Source organism: Opisthocomus hoazin, chromosome 7, assembly GCF_030867145.1.
Source record: "Opisthocomus hoazin isolate bOpiHoa1 chromosome 7, bOpiHoa1.hap1, whole genome shotgun sequence".
Taxonomy (NCBI): domain Eukaryota; kingdom Metazoa; phylum Chordata; class Aves; order Opisthocomiformes; family Opisthocomidae; genus Opisthocomus; species Opisthocomus hoazin.
In genome coordinates this window covers 31133855-31154565 of record NC_134420.1, presented here as the reverse complement: position 1 = coordinate 31154565, position 20711 = coordinate 31133855, and the positions used below count along the sequence as shown (strand labels likewise).

General features: G+C 39.7%; 1 protein-coding gene across 1 annotated transcript in view; it reads left to right on the top strand.

The window, feature by feature from the left end:
* Window positions 1-20711, top strand: part of INO80 (INO80 complex ATPase subunit) — a 72822-nt gene that overhangs the window by 17783 nt on the left and 34328 nt on the right. Inside the window, exons 10-24 of the mRNA XM_075426107.1 lie at window positions 813-1008; window positions 1205-1272; window positions 1602-1811; window positions 2424-2504; window positions 3748-3843; window positions 6440-6499; window positions 7108-7250; window positions 8315-8399; window positions 8920-9037; window positions 10059-10144; window positions 11111-11278; window positions 11729-11862; window positions 12662-12729; window positions 14006-14099; window positions 15218-15395. Of these exons, the coding sequence (XP_075282222.1) occupies window positions 813-1008; window positions 1205-1272; window positions 1602-1811; window positions 2424-2504; window positions 3748-3843; window positions 6440-6499; window positions 7108-7250; window positions 8315-8399; window positions 8920-9037; window positions 10059-10144; window positions 11111-11278; window positions 11729-11862; window positions 12662-12729; window positions 14006-14099; window positions 15218-15395 (1785 nt within the window). The remainder of the gene's footprint in view (window positions 1-812; window positions 1009-1204; window positions 1273-1601; window positions 1812-2423; window positions 2505-3747; window positions 3844-6439; window positions 6500-7107; window positions 7251-8314; window positions 8400-8919; window positions 9038-10058; window positions 10145-11110; window positions 11279-11728; window positions 11863-12661; window positions 12730-14005; window positions 14100-15217; window positions 15396-20711) is intronic.

Here is a 20711-nt window from a genome sequence, read left to right as displayed (position 1 = left end):
TTTCTGTGATTGCTTTTTTTGTTGGCCATGTGACAGCTTCATGGACTCCCTTACAGAGTAATAGGTGCTGAATTTAAGAATAAGCTTTCTTGCCAAAGCTCACTAGTGGATTTATGGTTGTTACCTTACATGTGTGGTGATGAGCTAAGGTTGAATCTTTAAAATACCTTATGTTTAGTTTTATGCTCAAATTATGCTTTTGTTTATTGCATTCCTCTCATTCTTGCAAGTTCATAAGCATTTTGTGAAGGTTTCAGCTGATTTAGAAGTTGTCTATTAATCTATAGCATTTTTTAGCCAGAACCTAAGAATGAACAGTTTGTACAAGTCTTGCTGAACCCTGAGCCATGATAAAATCTCAACTATGTTACATAGTGATGCATTTAATGTATTATACCGTAATTCTTTTTCTAGTAAATAACAAAATGTTGGAGTTGTTATGAGAGGTTTTTTTAACCGTTCAGTTCTTTTACTGTAGATCACTAAAATCCTGTTTATTTTTGTCAGTCTTTTAATTTTTCAGTGTAAACAAAAACTTTATTGTATTAGATTATGGTGTTCTTTGCCATGATTACAGAATTTAAAAGAACTTCTCATTTATAACAATTTTATATTTTAATATACATGTTTATGGTGGTGGTCTGTTTTTATGTGCAACTAGTACTCTAGCATTTTGCTGTCACAGTGATGTGCATAATATAATATATAACTGTTGATATTAGATGATCATTTTTTCTTGAATTATAAACATTAAACTTTTGTCCTGTTTTTTCCCCCCCCGCCTCTGTTTTTTGTAAATACTCTTCTTTTAGGCTAAGAGGCAGCAGCGAAAACTTAACTTCCTGATCACACAAACTGAATTATATGCCCATTTTATGAGTCGTAAACGAGATATTGGACATGATGGAATACAGGAGGAAATCCTACGCAAACTGGAAGACAGCTCTACCCAAAGGCAGATTGATATTGGCGGAGGAGTAGTGGTCAATATCACCCAAGAAGATTATGGTAAGCGATTCGTGTACAATCCTTCGTGTGCCCTGTCTTGAAATTTACTGTACTCTGCAACTTATTGTGCAAACTTACTATTTCAAGCACAAAATCTTACTATGTAAGAAGCACTTTTATAATTACTAGAGTTTACCTGTGTCTTAATTTGGGTGGTTACTGCTGCAGAGCTCTAACATAGAGATGTTGTTTTCAGATAGTAACTATTACAAGGCCCAAGCTCTGAAGAATGCTGAAGATGCTTACCAGATTCATCAGGCCCGGGTATGTATTTTTTGGATCCATGGACTAGAAAAGAAAGCAGAGTAATTGGTAAAGACCACAGAACCAGGATCTTTCGTAGCAGCCAAGTGAAGTAGGAGGTTTGTTTAATTCTGGGCACCAGATATGAATTCAATTCCATTGCCACTTTCTGTGCTAAACAGATAGCAAACCAGAATATAAAGATGGGGGCTGTAGGAACAGACTTGTTTTCTGTTAGATTTTGGCAGACATCCAGTGTCTCAATGTGAAGTGTAAAGCCTAATACTATACAGTTTCTTGATCAATTACCATGCTCGTCATCTTACACGTACTTTCCTCTTCCTGTTTAGACCAGATCATTTGATGAAGATGCAAAGGAAAGTCGGGCAGCTGCTTTACGGGCTGCTAACAAGTCTGGTACTGGCTTTGGAGAAAGCTACAGTTTAGCAAACCCATCTATCCGGGCAGGAGAAGATATTCCGCAGCCTACTATTTTCAATGGAAAACTGAAAGGTTACCAACTGAAAGGCATGAATTGGCTGGCCAACCTATATGAGCAGGTATCTTAGTACACCTTGCAGATTTTTAAAACTTTTAGGATTTCTTAAGTCATTAGAGTAAACTTGGACAAAAAAAATGTAGTCATTTTAAAAATAGACCACATACACTAAATCTGTAATGTCTGCAGAAGAAAGGAAAATATTATGTAAGCCACCTATCATTGTTTTTGATTATTTAGGAAATAACAACTTTGAATGGGGCATTAAGTTCAAGAGTCTTTGTTGCTGTTTATACAACTGTTTGTGGATGTTTATACAGCTGTTTATCACTTAGATTATACACCGAGGAAACTTCAGCTGCTTGGAGCAGCATACTGTTTCAGGCTTTGATCAGCTAGTAAACTGCAGGCAGCCTTGTCCTTCTGTGTGTACCCAGCTGGCAATGTGACCGCAAAGTGCAGACAGGCTGAGGGAAAAAAATCAGTCTGAGAAATGAATGAAAGTACAATTGAGATAGATTATCTATTAGCAGAAGACATAAGAGTCAATCAGATGTTTCAGAGTTGTTACACTGGGGCTGCTCTGCCTAATTTCAGTGGCAGCCGTTCTGCTAGTCCTGTATGGATTAAAAAACAGTAAGGTCAAAAGCGTTCATTGATGGATCTTTTGCAGGGCATCAATGGAATCCTGGCAGATGAAATGGGTCTGGGTAAAACAGTACAAAGTATTGCTCTCCTTGCACATCTGGCTGAGGTAGGTCAATTATAGCTTATTCCTGGTCAGTATGCTTGATAGAAGATTCATACTTTTCACCTTTGAAATGAATTATAGATTATAAAGCTTTAATGTCTTAAAAGGCATTTTAGCTATGGCATTTCCCTTTGTTTTAAAGCTATGGCTTTAAAAGGGGGGGTGTGTATGTAGATACCTCTGTGTGTGTGTGTAGGTAAATATATATATAAATGGATTTTTTATTTATTCAGAGTAATATCTTTGAACTTGCACGTAGTGTGAAAGACTGACAAGAGAACAAGTTGTAGACTTCATGGTTCACTGACTTTCACAAATCAGAGACTGAGACAAATCAGAAATGAAGCCCAAATTCTGAGCTTCATGGCCATCAGCATGGATTTCCGTATTTGTGGGTTTTTTTCAGGAAGCGCAGTTGTTATTCTGTGCCAGGGCAGACAAGCAAAATAGAAAAAGCAACAGGAGCTTACTACTTTATGCAGAAATAGGTGTCTTTATTTTAAAAATAAAGCCTTGATTGACATCCAGTCACTTGCCTTAAATAAGAGATACCAACCAAGTGATTCTACAAGCAGAACTAGCTACAGTAGTGACCAAATGACAATTACGTGCACTTGCTTATGTTCCTTTTGGTACCAGTTCACTGGCACAGTCGACCACAGTAATGGAAGAGTGTGCAGAGCCAGAGGCTCTTGAGCTCATCTGTATGGAAGGGATAACAGATAGGCTTGTATCCCTGTTGCACTGCAGCTGGAGATTTTTGGAAGCCTTCACAGGGCCTTTACTTTTTCTGTCTTTCGCTTCTGCAGGCCTGCTTGTAACTACTAATGCACTAATGGCCCAACTTTGTTATTCACCAGACTGCGTTCTGATGTGATGTGATGGAGTCAAAGTTTGCCAGTGCCACCTGAAGTTCTTTCCCTCCCCAAAATGACAGGGGCAGTTAGTAATGTGAAGGTGGCAACTTTCAGAAACAAAGGAGCGGGCAAGGTTAACACAGTGGTGGTTGTTCTGGTTTGCTGTTATGAAATAAGTCTTAGTTAAACATTAGATCTGCTCTGTTTGATTCTGTATCACCCTGCTGTGCTGGGGGGAAGTTTTGTTGTGTTGTGTATAGTTCCTTCTCTTCTGTAGCCACTGTCATTTAGCGGTTGAAAGCTGTATCAAACTGTCTCTATGTCCCTTGCCCCTAATTAATTTCTGGGTGTCTTTTTTTTTTTTTTTCCCCCTAATCCTTTTATTCCAGAGAGAGAACATCTGGGGACCTTTTTTAATAATTTCACCTGCCTCTACTCTTAACAACTGGCACCAGGAGTTTGCCAGATTTGTACCTAAATTTAAGGTAATAAGCATGTGCAAGAAAGTTGTTTCTTTTTTCTCGAAAGCAAACTGTTTTGCTCTCCTGAGTTCTTTGCCACATTTGCATGCCTAATTACCTTGGAATTTAAAACTCTGTAGCGGGCCTGATCCTGATACTTTTTTCTGTCATCCTGGTTCTCTGGAGCATTCAATTATCTAGTGTTTAATATGTTCATACTTGAATTATATGATTTTCCTTTTGTAACAGCTTGGAGACACCTTCTTAGTGAGGAATTGAAGTGGGGCAGGGAGTGGCTGTTCAGTTCTAATGTGTGGGCCTGGCAGCAGATACAAGAACAATAATTCAGTCTTCTGTACTGTCTTCAGGGCTAGAGCAGTGTTTTCAGTGATTCATGTCTATTTGGATGAGATACAAGATTGGATGATTACAAAACTTAAATCTAAGCAGATTAAAGGGAGTGAGAATACAGTTGTTACCACAGACGAATGGAAGAACTGTAGACATACAACCAGTAATCAACAAAAAGAAGAGAAGTGAGGCACAAAGAACAGACGAAAATAAATGGAGTTCCTCGGGTATACTGTGAATGGGAAAACATAGTAAGGTAGAAAGCCAGGAACGATCAGTTACTGAAAAACAAGCTGCTTACATATTCTCCAGTGGAAAACATTGGAGTGTTTCAAAGAAAGATTTGAAAAGAATGTGTAGTGCTGAAACAGTGCTGAAATTTCAGAATTAAAGATGGGTGAAAGTCTCAGAAGCTTACCATTACATCTGCAAAGAAGAATAGATCATAGTTGAAATATTTGAGTTGTTAACTTCGTAACCTTTGTTATGAAGAGGTCTTGATCAGGCTTTTTTAAATGTGATTTTCTTTTTTACAGAGAGTATGTAAGAACAGTAAAAGACGTAGTTATAAGTAACCAGTATACCAGTAACATCCAGGCTAATTGTTGGATTCTCTTGGCTACTTAATAAGGTGTAGGAAAAGACTTGAAAGTACTACTATAAGTAATATTTGATTTCTTGATCTGAGGTAGGGCAGTATTAAAGGACTTGCCTTTTATCAGATAGCCTGCTCTGCAGATCCCTGATGAGACCGTATGTTGGTTATGGTGGTGTATAGTTTGAGGTATCTATATGAGGAGACATTGTGCTAGAACGTAGCTCAATACTGTATGATTTCAGTGGCTTATATTTTGGGATAAACTGGGATTACTGAGACTTTAAAGAAACTGAAGAAGAAATAGGAATGCTTAAGTTAGTGAGGAGTTACTTTAAAACCTAAAAATAATCCATTTGTGTATTTGCATAGCCCATAGCAATAGGGACCCTGATTAAAAACTCCAGAATAGAAAACATTAGAGCAGTTGGCCAGTCTACTTACTCTCTCGTTTCCTTTGATCAGTTCATTGTGTAGAACAGGTGAGCAACTGTTTATGCTTTCTCCTTCTCATGAATGAAATACAGAAAATGTTTAAAAAATGCAGTCAGGATGCTTGTGAGAAGATAATTATCCCTTTTTTGATTAAAAAAAAAATTCTGTTTCTATCTGTTATATAGCTGTTCTTTGGGTTTATTGCATTGTAAAGTTTGCCTCATCTGTGGAACTGAACATTTTTTTAAAACTAAGCTTTCTAAACTTATGACTGTTACATGTTTACAACTTTGATCAGTCTTTTTCAGCCAGTTTTGTTCGTGCTTCTAATCATACACAAGCGCTTGTAATCATATGCTTGTAGTAAATCACAGTGAATTAGGCCCATGGCAGAATACATAAGCTAAAAGGGAAATCACTTTTTTGTTAGTCTGATTTTTTTTTTAACTAGCGTCCTTATTTCAGAACAGTTGGAAGAATATTCAGCTAAAGGCCCTTTGAAATTTGGAGCTTGTCAATTGAGGGATGGAGATACTTGAGCTCTGGCAACGCCAGAAGCCAGCATTCCTCAGTTTGCCTTAGTTGAGTGTAGTGCTCTCGCCAGGCAGCAGACGGCAGTACAATGTCATTAACCAGGAACTCTGGCTTCAGCGCTGCAGAGATCTGAGTAATGAGACCCATGAAACTCTGAGCCATAAATGGATTAACAGGTTTCTCTGGCAGTAGTGCTTACTTTTTAAAATTCTTATATTAAATGTTTCCAGGCCAGATGTTTTAACTTTATTTCAGATTTTTTGGGAACAGTTCTGAAATACAAAACCAGTGGGACAACTGGGAACATGAAACAGGAGAACAAGCCTATTAGTTCTGTAGGGTTAGCTGCAGTGGTTGAGGGTGGACCTCTTTCTGCTGTAAGCAAAGTATAATTTTTTAGTTTTTAGAAAAACCTGACTAGAAGGCATAAGATACTAGTGGGCATTTTGAGATTCTTACCATAGCTTGATCTAGTCTTTGTACTAGGCAGAAGTTACGTGATACCTTTGCCTGGAATGCTCTGTTTCTAAGTATTTTTAGGTGCTTTCTGATTTTTTTTTTCCTCTGTGTTAAGATAATTTCCGCTTTCGTTGTTCTGGAGAAAGAGGTCTGTCTTTCTCATTTTGTAGAATACGTAGTATAAAAATCTAGAGTAGGTACATCTTTATTTGAAAATAATGTCTTTCTACTTTTGTACTGTTCCAGGTGCTACCTTATTGGGGAAATCCCCATGATAGAAAGGTGATCAGGAAGTTCTGGAGTCAGGTAATACCGGCATGCCCATGTGCTTTGACCTTTTTTGTTATTTGTGAAGAGTAAAGCAGAAACTGTTGCTACCCCCCACCAAGCTAAATGGTGTGTAGATGTAGAGTTCTGTTTCTTCATCTACGTAGTAGCAGTTTCATTAAGATAATGAAGTGGAAGGTTTCTCTTGTGCTGGAGACCAGTACAATACAGGGCAATTCAGGGCGGTATGGAGTTTGATTGAAGAAACTAGAGCTCTGTAAATAAAGCAGGAAGTTTCAGTGTCAAGGACTGTTTATTCTGTTTAAGTAACCTAACTCAGGATGCCCAAGTCTACCATCCCTGCAGGCCAGTCAGATTGTTCCTGATTTAACAACAGCGTTTTGTAGGGTTCAATGACTGGGTCTCATCTGGCACATTAAGAAGCACCTGAAATTGTTCAAGGACTAATGGGCTGAAGTCCAGATCCACCAGTTGAATAATCGTGTTGTAATTAATTGAAGAAGTCAGCTGGGGAAAAATGCAGTAATAATGAGAAAAGATTATGAAACAAAAGTCTGAAAGTACAGTGAACTCTTCACAATGTTTTTAAGTTATGTGGACACATGTTTCTTGTTTTGTGGTTATAGAAGACATTGTATACTCAGGATGCTCCTTTCCATGTGGTGATTACCAGTTATCAGCTAGTAGTACAGGATGTGAAGTATTTCCAGCGAGTGAAGTGGCAATATATGGTGCTGGATGAAGCGCAAGCACTCAAAAGTAGCTCCAGGTAATAAATTAACTGGAAACAAAATCTTCCCTCTGTATCAACCTTTTGAAGGAATATCGAGAAAACATCAAGATTACACAAATTGATAGATGTCAAAATTGACACACAATAAGAGCCTTTAAGTGTTTATCCTAGTTAAGTATCTGTATAACTGTATGTCACTGGATTGATCCACTAGCTTTTTACATTTAGGTTTTCGTTCTCCAAATATGTAAAATGTAATTACAAAGTAATCCTGGAGCAGAAACTTAGATGGAGTACAGGACATTTAAACAAAACCGTGTGAAATGCTGTTCACCTTCTTTCCTGACTACTTAAAGAATTCTGCCGAGTGAATAGTCTGTAGTGTGTATTGCTTATATTGGCTCCGTTAAATGCATTATTTTGATTCCTCCTTCAGTGGCTTCCAGACAAAAATAAAGGTCAGAACCCTGTGAATACTGTTGGCTGCAATAAAGCCCAATCTTTGTCATAAGACTGTGCCAGAAAGTTTTCAGGTTGTTTTCAAGTAATAGATGTGTCCGTCTTTACTTCTGTAATTGCTTTCCCATAACCCTTGCCCAAGTTGCCACTGTACACAGTAAGTTAAAGACTGCTTTGGATGCAGACTCATTTTGATTGAAGGCTGTCTCTTCAGCATTCTTTGGAAACTGCCTCTCTTAAGAGAATTGTAATGTATAGCTTGGCACTCCTGCTGCAGCAGCCCGTACACTTAGTGTTGTCAAGTCTGAAAAATACACGACATTCTGATTCATAATAACTGTTTCTTTTGGGAAATTAGTTATTCTGATAATGAGATTTTATTAGCATCCAAGCATTGGTATGAAAAATGAGTAAAAAGATACTTAGAAAAATTAAAGAAATTATGCACGTTTCATTGTAATTTGTAAAAGGCTACTTCTTCCTGTAATTGAAAGAAGGGAGTAGCTGTGATAGTTTTAGCCAGTGACCTCCGAAAGTAATTTGGGAAGGTCACTGGAAGCAATTAGTCTTAAAATACCTTGTGTTTCATATCCTTCTGCAAAAAACAGTTTAAATTATTTTTTTAAAATTTTTTTCGTCAGTGTTCGTTGGAAGATCCTGCTGCAGTTCCAGTGTCGAAATAGGTTGTTGTTGACTGGGACCCCAATCCAGAACACGATGGCTGAGGTATTCAGGAGCTCACAATAGTGGGCTTTTCTTGACAACAAGAATACATACTAAATATATGTGAACAGTTGAGAAACCTGTTGTATTTGCATGGTTGTGGGATCATGCTTGTAGCAAACCACTGGCAAACAAACATCGAATCAGCTCCGGGAGGCGATAATTTGGAAATGTGCCACGTGTTCAAGTGAAAATAAAACTTGAGGATACCTGATGGTTGGTAATACGTAGATTGCAGGATAAAATCTAATTCTTGCGGCTTTAGCTTCTGTTGGCTGAAGTCATTGTGCTGTGTTTCTTGCTGCTTTCTAGTGTTTTTTTTTTGTAAATTGAGATATATGACATTTGTTGGGGGGGTAGAGGGTGGGCAGAAGATGAGGCTGGGTTTTTTGATAATTTTGCCCTGTCTTGTGATCTAGTGAAGTGATTTTGGTCATGAAGAGTTGCAAGGCTGTGGCATCCTGAACTACCTTGTCTACAGCAGGGTGACTCTTGCTGATCCTACTGTGTTCTCTCCTTTTAGCTGTGGGCCCTGCTGCATTTTATCATGCCAACGCTGTTTGATTCCCATGAAGAGTTCAATGAGTGGTTTTCTAAAGACATAGAGAGCCATGCAGAGAACAAATCCGCTATTGATGAGAGTGAGTGCAGTGTGTAACTGCAGTAGTTTTTATGTTAAAAATATGTTGCCTTTTCCAGCTACTAGTGGATAAAGTTTCTCTCATTTTTTGCATGAGAAGTGTCATCCAAAGCAGAGGGTACATAATGGGGTTGGAATGTTATGGATTGTTGTCCATAGTTTATGTCAAGGTTTGTGTTTCTGACTGTAATGTAGCATGTGTAAGGAACAGTAAAACATGTAGTGAAAATGTTGATTTGCTACTTGTCTCCAGTCATCCTCCTTCCCAAACGCAGGAGAACAAGTATTTTGAATATTTGTAAGTTTCTGCAGAGCACATAATCTTGGAGATCTCCAGAATGTGTTACAAGCTCTAGACATAAAAATTATGACACAAAGCACTAAACACATTTCGAGCTTCAGAAGAAAAGCATAAAAATTCATTTTAAAAAAGCCAATCTTCACAGTAAATTTTAGGGGATAATTATGTAGAAAAATCTGCCTAGGTGAAGTAGCTGATTTATAGTTGTAGTAGAACACAGCACAGTTGGAACTTGTCACAGAAGTAAAGGCTTTAAAAGTTCTCAAATACTCAGAACTTTGTTTTTACAGGTTATCATAAAGACTGCAGTTGTCTGTCAATGCAGTGTGCCCTGTTTTGTGATGCTACAATTTTGAGAGGCGAGACTTAAAACTGTGATGATCTCTTTTTGTGAATTATCAATGTCTCATTTGAAACTTTCTTCTTCGCTAATAGAGATAAATTTAAGCCCATGTTGTTTAGCCCAGAGGAATATAGAACACATAAAACGCTTTAGAAGTTCATCCTTTGGAACAGATCTTTAGATTCGTAAGTTAAACAGTGTAGCTTGGCATTTGTTTAAAAAAAGAAAAATCAATGGAGAAATTCCAGCTGTGTGCTGTGAGAACTCATATGGGGGCAAATGGCTGATCAGTTAGGGACTGAATTTGTTGTAGAACACCACGTAGGTTTCTTATTCGGTGACTTAATTGTTCCTTCTTCCCCATTTCCTGTACTTCAGACCAGCTGTCCCGCTTGCACATGATCCTGAAGCCTTTCATGTTGAGAAGGATCAAGAAGGATGTGGAAAATGAGCTGTCGGATAAGGTGAGAAAAAGTATTTACTCAAATGAATATTTCAACTTTATTGTCATAGCTCTGTTCTCTAATCTGGATTTTGCAAACTCATTTGTCAGTCTGCATATCTGAAATTTGATTGTAGACCTTTCATGGACCTTCAGTTTCTGGCACGATGTCCCAGAAATCTCATTAGGTGTGAACGTAACTGAAGAACCCCTAATTAATAAACTTTCTTCTAGGGAAAACATTTTGTGAACAGTTAACAAATGAAAAATCTTTAAGCCTGATTAAGTTGACAGAAATGTCACTAAATGAAGTGAAGGAGATTGATACAACAGCGACTGGGTGATAAACTTCTCCAGTTGCCTTTGTGAAGGATTTGTCATGGATTTAGAGTTCTTTTCGCTTGCTCATAAAGACCAGGAAATGCATAGTGGCAACATTGTAATCTTCTCTCTTGTTAGTTTTTTAATTTCATGTGAATGTTAGCAACACTGGATTATCTTGTGGTCAACATGTCCCCAGATTTTGAGACCACTGGCTAAGAGACATCTACTTTGTTCTGACATGCTTATTAATTTCAAAACTAGAAATTCCTGCAGACACTGTTGTTGCATGATGCACCTGTCGTTATCGTGGACTCTGATACCTGTTTAAGACGGTGCTAAGTGGGTAGCATGTTAACAGTAGGATAGTAGCACTGAGATTGGATTTTTAAGCTGATCAGCTGCAGATGTGATACTTTCAGAGCTTCTTAAGAATCTGTTTACTTACTTTAAAGGTCTGTCTCCTACATCATTACCTAAGCCTTCCAAAGCACACCTATTGGTTAAGTCCTTCCCAGGTTGGATCGTGAAATACAGATGAATGCAACTGCCTACAGTTGAGAAAGTTATGGTTTCCTTAAGATATGTTTCTCTCTGCTTTGTGTGTACTGATGTTGTCATCTATTTCAGAGCTAGAAAAGGCTAAATCTTCATTAATATTTTGCAGATTGAAATTCTTATGTACTGCCAGCAGACAAGTCGACAGAAACTGTTGTACCAAGCTCTGAAAAACAAAATCTCTATTGATGACCTCCTGCAGTCCTCAATGGGCACTACTCAGCAAGCACAGACCACCACTAGTAGTCTCATGAATCTAGTCATGCAGTTCAGGAAGGTAAGGCTATTTTAAATAATAATTTTTTAAAAGTGTAATCATTCATTAGCACAGAACTAAAATACGGCTTCTAGAAAACACCATATAAGAAAATTTATGGCATAGGCATGCAGATTTGCATGCAGTTCAGTTGTGTTTCTGATGCAGTGTAGTAGGATGTTGGGGTAGAAGAGCTTTAGCCAAATAGTGTCATGCGTGTGCTAACTGATTTGGTTCCAAATCAGTTGTTAAAGGAAATCCTTCACTTGGGAGAGAGAGGCAATAACTGTTATACGAATAGGAAAAGATGTGATGCAGTATTCAGATTTGAGACGATATGCTAAAATAGCTGTGACATACTAATCAATATTAAAGTTTTAGTGATCAATAGTCATAGTTGATTTGGGATGTAAATGCTGCATCGGATTAAATTAATTCCTCGCAGTGTTTGACATGCTCTCTTTCTCACAGGTGTGCAATCATCCAGAGCTGTTTGAGCGACAAGAAACTTGGTCTCCATTTCACATTTCCCTAAAGCCATACCAGATTTCAAAGTTCATCTACCGTCATGGACAGATCAGGGTCTTTAACCACTCACGGGACAGGCAAGCCTACTCCACTTCCTCTCCAGCTTAGCATATTTAGTATTATTACTTAGACTTATTTTAGGTTTTTAAGTACTAATTGATCCAATACATGGTGTACTTAAATGACATTGGCCAAGCGATGCATTCCTAGTTTTCTTTTGTTCATTCAGCTGTTAAACATCTGATACCTGATGCTCTTTCTTGGTGGAATCCTGATCATCACATATCCCTTTAATGGAGTAAGAAAGGGAAAGGAATTAGAGTTGTTGCTGATAATGCGTAATAGAATTAAGCTTTAAAAGAACTCTTAAAAAAAACATATAAAACCCTGGTTTCCCTTCAGTGAGTTTTTGTGTTTAAGGAAGCTGTTGCTATCTGTGTGTTGTGACATGGTAGATCGTGAGCATCTGCTAGTGCCTTGACAGCTTTTAATGCTTACCTTGGATGAATAGAAGCTGCTCAAGTGCAGTTTGCTATTTTCCCCGACTGTGGCAATTTTTGATTAATTTTGTTTGCATTCGGTTATGAGATATGCTTGGGGCAGATAGCCATGTTTGAAGATGAAACTAACTGTTCTACAGTGTAAAATGCAGTTCCAGAACAATGGTTTGTCTCTGTGTCAAATGAAGAGGAGTGCGTGTGGACTGATGATGTTTGTCTCTTACTGCCATGCAATTCCAGATGTCTGGAGTGCTGAAATACTTACAGTGAAGAACTGAATGGTTACTCTGCATTTTCTGCTGATTGTGTGATTGAACATTGTATGTGTTAACACCTGCTTAGTGAGTTTGTTTGGTTTTGTTGCTTTCGTTTTCAGGTGGTTACGGGTTTTACTTTCGCCATTTGCACCAGACCACATCCAGCAGTCTCTCTTCCATAGGAAGGGTAGGTTTACACTCCCGGGAAGCAAGTTCAGTTGCACACTTGCATGTGATGTTGTAATGTGTCTTATTCAGGAGGAGGACTAAGAGGCCAGATCAGTTAGTCCTCTGAGATAATCTGATTAGAACTTGTTAGAATTCTGGTAGCATTTGTAGCATTTGGTAGCATTCCTCCTGTCTTGTTTTAACTTACTTCAAGGGTTTAATGCTGGCTTTTTAGTCTAATGTGATTTTTTCACAGATTCAATTCAGGAAGATCTTGGATTAATTTCAGTATATTCTGTACTGTATGTTAAACTGCCAGCTTCTCTTTCAAGTAAAAAGTAGATGAGATACAAGTGACTCAGGATCTAATCTATGAGCAAGAAGCCCACATAAGCTGCTTATATTGACAAATACAGTTTATTATTATAGATGATTTGATTTTTTTTTTGCTAAAAAGAGCTAACTAGATTGCTCAGCTGCTGGGGTGGGAAAAACTGGGGGGGGGGGGGGAAGCAAGAGAGATACTGGCTGCATTAGTATGCTGAAATCTGCTAGCATGGACCTGTTCAGCTGTGTAAAACCCTTTTAAAGTAAGAAGAACCAGTTGCAGTACCCTTTTTGGCATACCATGAAAGGACAATAATTTTGGCGATGTAATTTTTGTGTAAAAGTTAAAAAGATATGAATGGTATTGGGGATACACAGTGCACATGGGTGTGCCTGAAAGGCTTTCTTCATTAACAGTGGAACGTACCTCTTCTGCTCCCCATCCTTCAGTGCAGTGTATCCAACATCCTCGCCATATCTGTTGCATCCTTATGCCCATACTCACATTCCCCTGCCAATTCTTACACCTCCTTCCAACCCATTTGGCTGGCTGGGTGAGGGAGCATGTTTGGCAGGCATCCTGAGGTATGCGTGTCCTGGTCAGCTGTCTGGCAGATATGTCTTTGGAGTCGCAAACGTGCGCGCGCTGCCTGTTGATTCTTAGTAGACGAAATCAACATCCTTACTGGGTGCATGGTTTTCTGGCCTAGAGCGTATTTGTGTTGCTTGGTAAATGCCCTTCTCTTGCCCAGACTGCAAAATGAACTGTGACTTGGAGTCAGGCAGCAGCCATTCAGATTAAATTTTCAGTATTTCTCAAAGATCTGGGTTAAATTAGGATCTCCTGTTTATTCACCTAGATTTGTCATATGTCAGAGAATGTATATCTTGATGAAGTTAATTTATGGTTTTCAGCTAAGAGTGTCTGTGAAATGTGTTGGCCTGACTTCAGTGTTTCTATGACATAGGCATCAATGAAGAAAGCTGTTTTTCTTTCCTCCGGTTTATTGATGTCTCTCCAGCGGAAATGGCAAACCTTATGAATCAGGGACATTTAGCCAGGTGAGGACAGCTTTTTTTTGTTTCTCTTTTCGTAATTATAGGAAAAGTACAGGTGATGCTAGAGGCAACTCTGTAAACCTGCATTTTCTGTGCCTCCTAATGTTATCGTTTGTCTGTCGTTATCTAGTATTATAGCAACTTCTCGAGTGTTCCTCCAAGTGTAAGGCACCGTTATGCAAGGCAATTTTATGCCTCTGTCAAAAGAAAACCTGTGTTACAAAGATTTGACATTGTGAATATGCTAAATGGTCGAAGGGCAACAGAAGAGTTTACCTAGGATCACATAGTAGGTTACTGGCATTATCAAGCGCAAAATCCAGACTTTTGAAGGCCGGTGTATTGCAGTGCTTATCAATTGCACTTGAGCATGTGTTTTAACACACCTAGAATAAGCTTGTGCTGTTGATATTTGTTCTTCAGCTCCCAGCCATATTGTCTGCTTTCCATGTGTCCTGTTTTTAATGTGGAATGGAATTCCGAGGCGTAGGCTTAGGATAATGGATTTTTTAGCACCGTGAACTGTATTAAAGGGAGGTGATCTGTTATAGTGTACTCTGCAATAGACAGTACTCTTAAATTAGACAGTGACTGTAAGAAACTGAGATTAAAATCAAGTCTTCATTAATAAATAAAGGTGTTTTGCTTAGGGCTTTGTAAGTGTAATACTCTTTTATTGCTGTGGTTATTTTGGACTACTGTTTCTTGTCTATGTTTCAGTAACATAACACAAATTTCTCTTGATCTATCTGAATGATCTTTATGATAAATTCTGCATTCGTTATGCAGGTTGTTATGTATAATTTATATATGGAGAAGTTTACAGAGAAGTCAGCGCAGTTTTAAGTAGTAGTGGCTAACTTGGGCTTGACCCTTTTAAATGAAGTGCTTCCAAGTGTGTTCTGATTTAATCATTTAGATTCAGTTAAGCCACCTTAGAAAAGATGAAAATAAGAGTAATATAATTGGAAGATGTCTAGCAAAAATTATTTCCTGTAAGTTAGAATACAGTAAGCTTGAAATTATGAAAAAGCATCTGTGTCAGAGAGTTACATTGTAAACATACTCAAGCCTTTCTTTCACAAGCAGTGAAGAAATGTATCTACTGTGTTTTGTTTCAGATGGTTAGCTCTTTTCCTGTCACTGAAAGCATCCTACAGGCTCCATCACATGCGCTCCTGGATGGAGACCGAAGGGGAGAAACAGCAGGGATCACATTGTCTGAGGAACAGGGATTTCTTGCTTGATGTAAATTTCCCACTGTCTTTCCCTAACTTGCACAGCTGCACTTTGCTGCAGGTAAGCAAAACTTCTGTAATGTGGAGACAGTAGCAAATCCTCATGAGTGAGAGGTGATGAAAACCTTTCTGTCCTCATAAAACAGAGGAAAACAAACTTGGAAACAGCATGAGTTCATTAGATACAGTTAGTAAAGTTCAGAGTGCTGAACAGAAAAACAGTTTCGCTGCTATCTTCTTCATATGTGGTGATACATTTAAAAACTTGCTATAGACAGAAATCTGTTGAATTGGAAGTCTTAAAAATATTACTGGAGCAACAGAACTAAACTCATGATTTGTCAGGGATGGATTCTGTGTGTAAGTTTGAGTTTTGTGATGTTTTTCTACATGTAAGATGCTTGTTTTCTGACTGATACCAACTCTTTTCGTCTCAAATTCAATACATTGTGGCAGCAGCTGGAGAGAGCAGAGACTTCAGCCTAGCAGTGTTTCAGAGTTGGTGGACAAGCATTATCAATTGTGTCTTTCTACTCTGAAATTTGCTTCTGCTGCTGTCTGGTAGACTCTAAATGTCTTATCTTACTGTGTAATGCAAGATCCTTTTCTCTAATCTTTTGCCTGGGATGTGTGTGAAGGTTTTTTCTTTTTATGACTGAATTGCAGTTGATTTCCTGAGTTAGCTTGTAGCTCCATTGATTCGTTTCACAGGGAAGTAGGTTCGCAAAAGTGCTAGCATAGAGTCAGGAAAGCATCCTAGGGCAGTTAACAGATACGCAGTACAAAAATCTTTTCTGAAACAGTGAGATCGTGCCAGATTTCTCTAGGGAATATTGCTTCTGCTCATGAGCATGGAAGGGGAAAGGAGATAGCCAGAATTGAATTGAATAGCGTGTAGAGGAAGTTGAAATTGAAGACGCATAAGCAGTAGGAAACCGGGCTTGGGCTTGGTGTCATGTTTTGCAGCGTTAACAGCAAAGCCAACAAAATGAGTCCTCCTAGTTATCAAACAAAGAGCAAGCCAACTGAGTGTGTATGCCAGTTAACTCTAGCTGTGCTGGTGTTTAAATATTCTGTGTTTCCATGTATAGCTTGCTAGAATGTCTGTGCTATATGGAATTTCTTTCAGTTAGTTTTCCTGGGATTGCATTCAGCCATTTATATACTGAGTGTGTAATGCTTATCTCTGAAACTATACTGTAGCTCTGTCCTCTCATTGGTATAGTTAAGGAAAACTTGTGTGATGTCGTGTTGTGGCCTAACAGTGAAGGAGTAGAAGTTGTATGCACTTACAGAATGTAGCATTCATTTTTACATATGTAGAAAGACAATCTAGATCTTCACATGGCTTCTGGGTTAGTGTGTATAAATATTAAAATGAATGTAGTTGTGCTTTCTGAAAGAACAGAAGGTGAGTTGACATTGTAAATATTAAATATGATATGTGGAATACGCACATGTAGGTTTTAATATTAACAATGAAATGTAAAGCATTTGGATAGGCTGCAGACCCACCTGTAGCACAACCTGGCAAGACTTAAACATATAATTTGGTTTCTTCAAATAATTTCTGATCTTTGAGGAAGTCATTACTTGTGTCTCATGGGGCCCCAGTGCTGGGACTGTCTGTAACTAATGACTGGTGTAACTAGTACCTTTTACACAGAAAACAGCCAGCTGAGGAGCAGAGTTCATGAGTCTGTGACACAGCGCATTGTTGATAAGTCCAGTAAATCTAAAGGAAGTTTAGCCCTGCAGTTATGACAGATTCTTAGAACTATTTTCTAACCTGCATGTTAGACAAATTACCACATGAAGTCACTTTAAGATTAGCTATGTTGCAGAATTTTGTTTGCATAGCTTATGTATAGCATGTCGTGAAACAAAAAAGGTGCAAAACCCAAAAGAGAGTTGAAAAACAAACTGCCCTTTACATGCCTGTCTTTTAGCAGCATGCCTTGTCGTGAGTGAAAATGAACTCACTTTTTTTATCTTAGCCCAAATTTGAGAAACTCAGTGTAAAATTCCCGGAGGCTTCCTCTAGGGCTTCATAAGACAGTAACATGTAAGGAGTGAGGAGGGGGAGAAACGGAGGAAAAAGGAAATGGTATAAATCTGGAAAGGCTTTTCTTAACTGCTCAGATCAGCATTTCCGATGTAAGAGACAAACTATGAAAATAAGTCAGTAGACAAAAAAACACATTTATTTTTAAAGGACCTTTCTGAAATTGAGGTAACATCTGTCTAAAGATAGTATGAGTTTCTTCATGTAAACACAGAAATCCCTTGTGGTGTGTGGTCTCACTTCCCTTACTCAGCACCTCCACAACATGTGTATTAATGTGATTTATATTAATATAAAATCTGATCTGTTGAGATGAACCCGTCTCTCCTTTGCTTTGCTGATTGTCTTTCTGTAAAAAATTAGGAGTGTTAATGACCTTAATATACTGGTAGCAATCTCCCATATTTATGTACAGCTCTGTTTGCAATATAGGAAAGCTTCTTTCAACACTCACATTGGATTGCACGGTTGCAGTAGATGTGTACATTCTTATTTTTTAACGATCCTTCTCTTCAGTTCTTGGCTTAGTTGTACTAAGGTAATAGTTTCAGAGCTGTGGCTGTGTTCAGTTCTGTAACCTTACCTGGTCTTTTCCATGTATGTGACTGATGGGAAGTTGGTTTCCGCTGTCGCTGTTGTATCTGGTGTCTGCTCTGTTCATGAATACTTAATGGCTGTGTATGTCAGGGAATTCAGAGAGGGATGTTTCTTATGTGACCTGCTCGTTATTTGTACACAGGACCATGGTGCTGAAAACTGGATTAATGCCTGTGTACAAACCTACTTCTAATACTGTGTGCATACAAAAATAATGTCTTTCTCTCATTTTGGGTACCTTCTTGGGAGTTTTCCTTTATGTTTCTTCCTGGGTACTTCTAATTGGGCTAATGCCATCTTTGATGGCTCTTCAATATTGGCTTCCAAAAGATAATTAAGTAACAAACCTTGCATAGGTTTGGAATTACAGTTTGTTAGCTTCCTCTCTATCCATTTCTTGTACTCTCACTTTCCAGGAAATAAAGTTAACGAACCTCTCTGACAACCAGGCCACAATCAGCATGCCAGTGCTTGCTGTCCTAAGACTTACTGGAAACCTCTTGTGACTGCATGCAGTGCTGATCCAATGTGGTAAAATCAGCCGTACTCAGTGTCTGGGCCAGGAGTGGGGAAGACAGGGGCTCTGAGCTAAAGCAGTTGTTCTGAGTCCAACTAGTAGCCTGCAGTTGTTGAGAGAAGTCACTCTTCTCCTCAGACCCCTGCTGTCCTTTCATAGAATCGTAGAATCATAGTTTGGAAAAAACCTCGAAGATTATCAAGTCCAACCATCCACCCAACACCACCATGCCTACTAAGCCATATCCCGAAGTGCCACATCTGCAAGTTTTTTTTAACATCTCCAGGGATGGTGACTCAACCACCTCCCTAGGCAGCCTAATCCGATGTCTGACCACTCTTGCAGTAAAGAATTTTTTCCTAATATCTAATCTAAACCTCCCCTGATGCAACTTGAGGCCATTGACTCTCGTCCTATCCTTAGTTGGGAGAAGAAACCAACACCTGCCTCACTACAGCCTCCTTTCAGGTAGTTGTAGAGAGCAATAAGGTCCCCTCTCAGCCTCGTCTTCTCCGGACTGAACAGCCACGGCTCCCTCAGCCGCTTGTTGTAAGGTTTGTTCTCTAGACCGCTCACCAGCCTCGTTGCTCTTCTCTGGACACACTCCAGCACCTCCATGTTCTTCTTGTAGTGAGGGCCCCAAAACTGAACACAGTAGTCGAGGTGTGGCCTCACCAGTGCCAAGTACAGGGGTACAATCCCCTCCCTACTCCTGCTGGCCACACTATTCCTGATACAAGCCAGGATGCCGTTGGCCTTCTTGGCCACCTGGGCACACTGCTGGCTCATGTTCAGCTAGCTGTCGACCAACACCCCAAGATCCTTTTCCGCCGGGCAGCTTTCCAGCCGCTCCTCCCCAAGCTTGTAGTGTTGCATGCGGTTGTTGTGACTGAAGTGCAGGGCCCGGCATTTGGCCTTGTTGAACCTCATTCAGCTGGCCTTCGCCCATTGATCCAGCCTGTCCAGATCCCTCTGCACGGCCTTCCTACCCTCAAGCAGATCAACACTTCCACCCAGCTTGGTGTCATCCACAGACTTACTGAGGGAGCACTTGATCCCCTCATCCAGATCATTGATAAAGATGTTAAAGAAGACCAGACCCAAAACTGAGCCCTGGGGAACCCACTTGTGACTGGCCGTCAGCTGGATTTAACTCTGTTCACCACAGCTCTCTGGGCTCAGCCATTCAGACGGCTCTTTATCCAGCGAAGAGTACACCCATCCAAACCATGGGCAGCCAGTTTCTCAGGAGGATGCTGTGGTGAACAGTGTCAAAGGCATTACTAAAGTCCAGGTAGACAACATCCACAGCCTTTCCCTCATCCACTAGGCGGATCACCTGGTCATAGAAGGAGATCAGGTTGGTGAGGCAGGACCTGCCTTTCATGAACCCATGCTGGCTGGGCCTGATGCCCTGGTTGTCCTTTACGTGCCCGGTAAGCGCACTCAGGATGAATCGCTCCATAATCTTGCCCAGCACCGAGGTCAGGCTGACAGGCCTCTAGTTCCCAGTTCGTTACTCCCAGCCACTAAATCCTGCCTCTGCTCGTGTCGCATCTGCACTGTCACATCCCTGCATGAGTTGACCAGAGAAAACCTTCGATTTTCATATCCGTTGAATTTGTCCTCTGGTTAGATGCGTAGCTAAATACGCTTCTGGAGGGGTGTGACAGCTAACAAACCTAGCACAAGAAGTGGCACAGCTGTGTCGTGGGAAGGGCCCCCCCCTTTTCGGCAGCAGCGCTGGTTCTTTGTTGCCACCATTTCTGGTCCTCGGATGAGTAAACCAGCATTTGCATCCATTCTCCACAGCCGTGTGCTCCCAGCCTTGTGTTGCCCACTCTGCTGTTTCAGCACACGGCCTGTTTTACCAGGGGGTGAAACAGATCACAAAACTAACTTGGAGTGGAGGGTTTGTTTTCATCTTGATTAGCATCTTAATGAGTACAGACAGCTAGGCCGACAAGAACGGACTCTGCAGGGACAGGAGTGAACCTGTGAAACAATTGTTGCTTAAGCTAGCATTACTGATAAAGATTTGCCAGCTGAGTAAGAGCCTGGCTTTGGGATCACTTCACATTATCCAGTGTGGCCCAGGCTTTGACCTGTGCTTTTTTAGTCCAGCTGAGTGTCAGTGAAAGACTGTCGTCAGCTCTTTCTGCTCTCACCTTTTACGTAGCGGAGCAGATGTTCAGACA